General features: G+C 41.2%; 1 protein-coding gene across 1 annotated transcript; it reads left to right on the top strand.

Moving 5' to 3' along the window:
* Nucleotides 1-899: 899 nt before the first annotated feature.
* LOC105899502 (ATP-sensitive inward rectifier potassium channel 1-like) lies at nucleotides 900-2,384 on the top strand. The gene has a single exon (XM_012826697.2). The coding sequence runs from the start codon at nucleotides 1,121-1,123 to the stop codon at nucleotides 2,240-2,242; it is 1,122 nt and encodes a 373-aa protein (XP_012682151.2). The 5' UTR covers nucleotides 900-1,120; the 3' UTR covers nucleotides 2,243-2,384.

Below are 2,384 nucleotides of genomic sequence, written 5' to 3'. Positions count from 1 at the left end.
CTGTCTTCGAAAGTGTCTGCTTGAAGAAAACACACCATACTTTTTGCTTGATTTCTTATTTATAGTTTTATACTCACGTAGTTCATAGCAGCCAATGTAATAGAAGTTGACTTTATGGATGAACGTATGAGGAGTTGTAAAGTGTCAGAAGAAATTCTGTGTGAAGACGCATGGAAACACTTTAAGGGTATTTGCTCCACAGAGATATTACTGTCAACAGGTCTTAAGTGCTTTTGTTTTATACTGTCTTAGTCTGAATGTGAGATAAATAGGTGTTTACATGGGTCACAGTTGGCGAACATGATTTGAAGAACAGTGTTCGTAAGTGTTTGTAAGGCCTAACTAGACAGTCAATAGTATATAATCATATACTGTATACTATATGATTTTTAATGAAGAGAAAAGATCCACAATACCACATTTCAAGTCACAGAATGCTGCTAAAAATATACAACCCTTATAACTCCCAGTACGGCACAAAAGCTTATGATGTCCACACAAAGTTACAGGTCATCAAGCATAGTGACCACAGTATTTCAAAGAACAGTTTTGGCTGCCAACCAAAGTAACATAAATCAGGAATTTATCAATTGAAAATTTTGGCGAGCCAAAAAAACCAGAAAATGCTGAGTGACATATTTGTTTTAATTTTAGATCATGTTAAAAGAGAGCTTCCAAGGAGCACTGAGACAATGCTCATTTCAGTTAGAATTACAGTTTGTTTATAGTAACTAGACAGCCTCTCAATGTCGCGGCTATTGTATACAGGAGGGCAGTTACCTGGAGACAGATGCATACATACAGATTTCACTATCAGTGTAGTTTTTGTTACGTCATGTACTCTGTTGAGGATTGCATGTTAACAATTCTGTCTATTTTTGGTGTCAAGATTTGAGATGTTATTGTAGTGGAAACTTTGAGATGTTATTTTTGTGGTTACTCAGCTTCCACAGTATGTTTTAATGTGTGGTTTTGTATGAAAAAATGCAGTTGTGCCTACAACGCTGGTTTTTACTTGGCTTTACTCTAAATAGATCAGATTCTTGTATTTGATCGATAGATTTCACCTTCTTACTAAGACTATTTTGTGTTCCACCAGATTAGTTCCCATATTTGGAAAATGGTACGCTCTTTACGGAAGTGTCTGAATGACTACCTAGCAGAGCGCCGGATTCGCCGAACCCGTCTGGTGACCAAAGATGGCCACTGCAATATTGAATATGGAAACATTAAATATCAAAACCAGTTTGCCTACATTCTCGACTTCTGGACAACGCTTGTGGAGATCCGTTGGCGTTTCGTTATCTTCTTCTTTGTGGCCTCTTTCACAATGAGCTGGTTCATCTTTGGTCTGATATGGTACTGGATTGCTCGAGACAATGGAGATTTGTCCTGGCAGAACCCACCAGAGAACCACACACCATGTGTGGACAACGTCAATGGTCTGACCACGGCCTTTCTCTACTCACTTGAGACCCAAACGACTATAGGGTACGGAGGACGTGCCATCACTCCACTGTGTGCAGGAGCAGTTGCCTTAATCATCATTCAGTCCCTTATAGGTGCTCTTATCAACTGCTTCTGGTGTGGTGTTGTCATGACTAAGATCTCCCTTCCCAAGAAGAGGGCCAAAACTATTAGCTTCAGTGAAGCAGCTGTCATTTGTCCTAGGAATGGTACACTATGTCTTCAATTCCGTGTGGCTAATCTCAGGAAGACACTCATGATCGGAAGCCAGATTTATGGCAAGTTGCTGCGTACAACCATAACGCCTGAAGGTGAAGCCATTATTATGGACCAGGTCAACATAGATTTCTTGGTTGAGTCTGGAAAGGACAACCTGTTTTTTATCTGTCCCCTGACTCTGTATCATGTCATTGACAAGTCCAGCCCATTCTTTGAGATGGCAGTGGACACCCTGCATCAGCAAGAGTTTGAGCTGGTCGTCTTCTTGGACGGAACAGCAGAGTCTACAAGCTCCTCTTGCCAGGTCAGGACTTCATACATCCCACAGGAGATCATGTGGGGCTACAAGTTCCAATCCATCATCTCCCGTAGAAAGGAAGGGAAGTATCGTGTGAACTTCTCCAACTTTTCCAAGGTGGTACCCGTGCCAACTGCTCACTGTGCTTACTGCTTTCACAATGAGAAAGGCCATCATCACCATGTGATTAATGGAACTGACAACCAGGGATTTGAAGTCATAGACATCAATGACCCAGCCAGTGCCACCAAAATGTAGACTATACTACTGTACCGAAAAACATGGACCTTTTGCTGACTACAATCTGCTGCATGTTATGGTTGGATAATATCTCTAATGCAGTTGCATCAAACACTCCGATTTTATGGATCTTCATCGCCCCTAATTTGCCAGGGAATAC

This window comes from Clupea harengus, chromosome 9, assembly GCF_900700415.2.
Source record: "Clupea harengus chromosome 9, Ch_v2.0.2, whole genome shotgun sequence".
NCBI classification, from domain to species: domain Eukaryota; kingdom Metazoa; phylum Chordata; class Actinopteri; order Clupeiformes; family Clupeidae; genus Clupea; species Clupea harengus.
The sequence above is the reverse complement of the archived record's forward strand: the minus strand, read 5'-3'. Positions and strand labels throughout refer to the sequence as shown.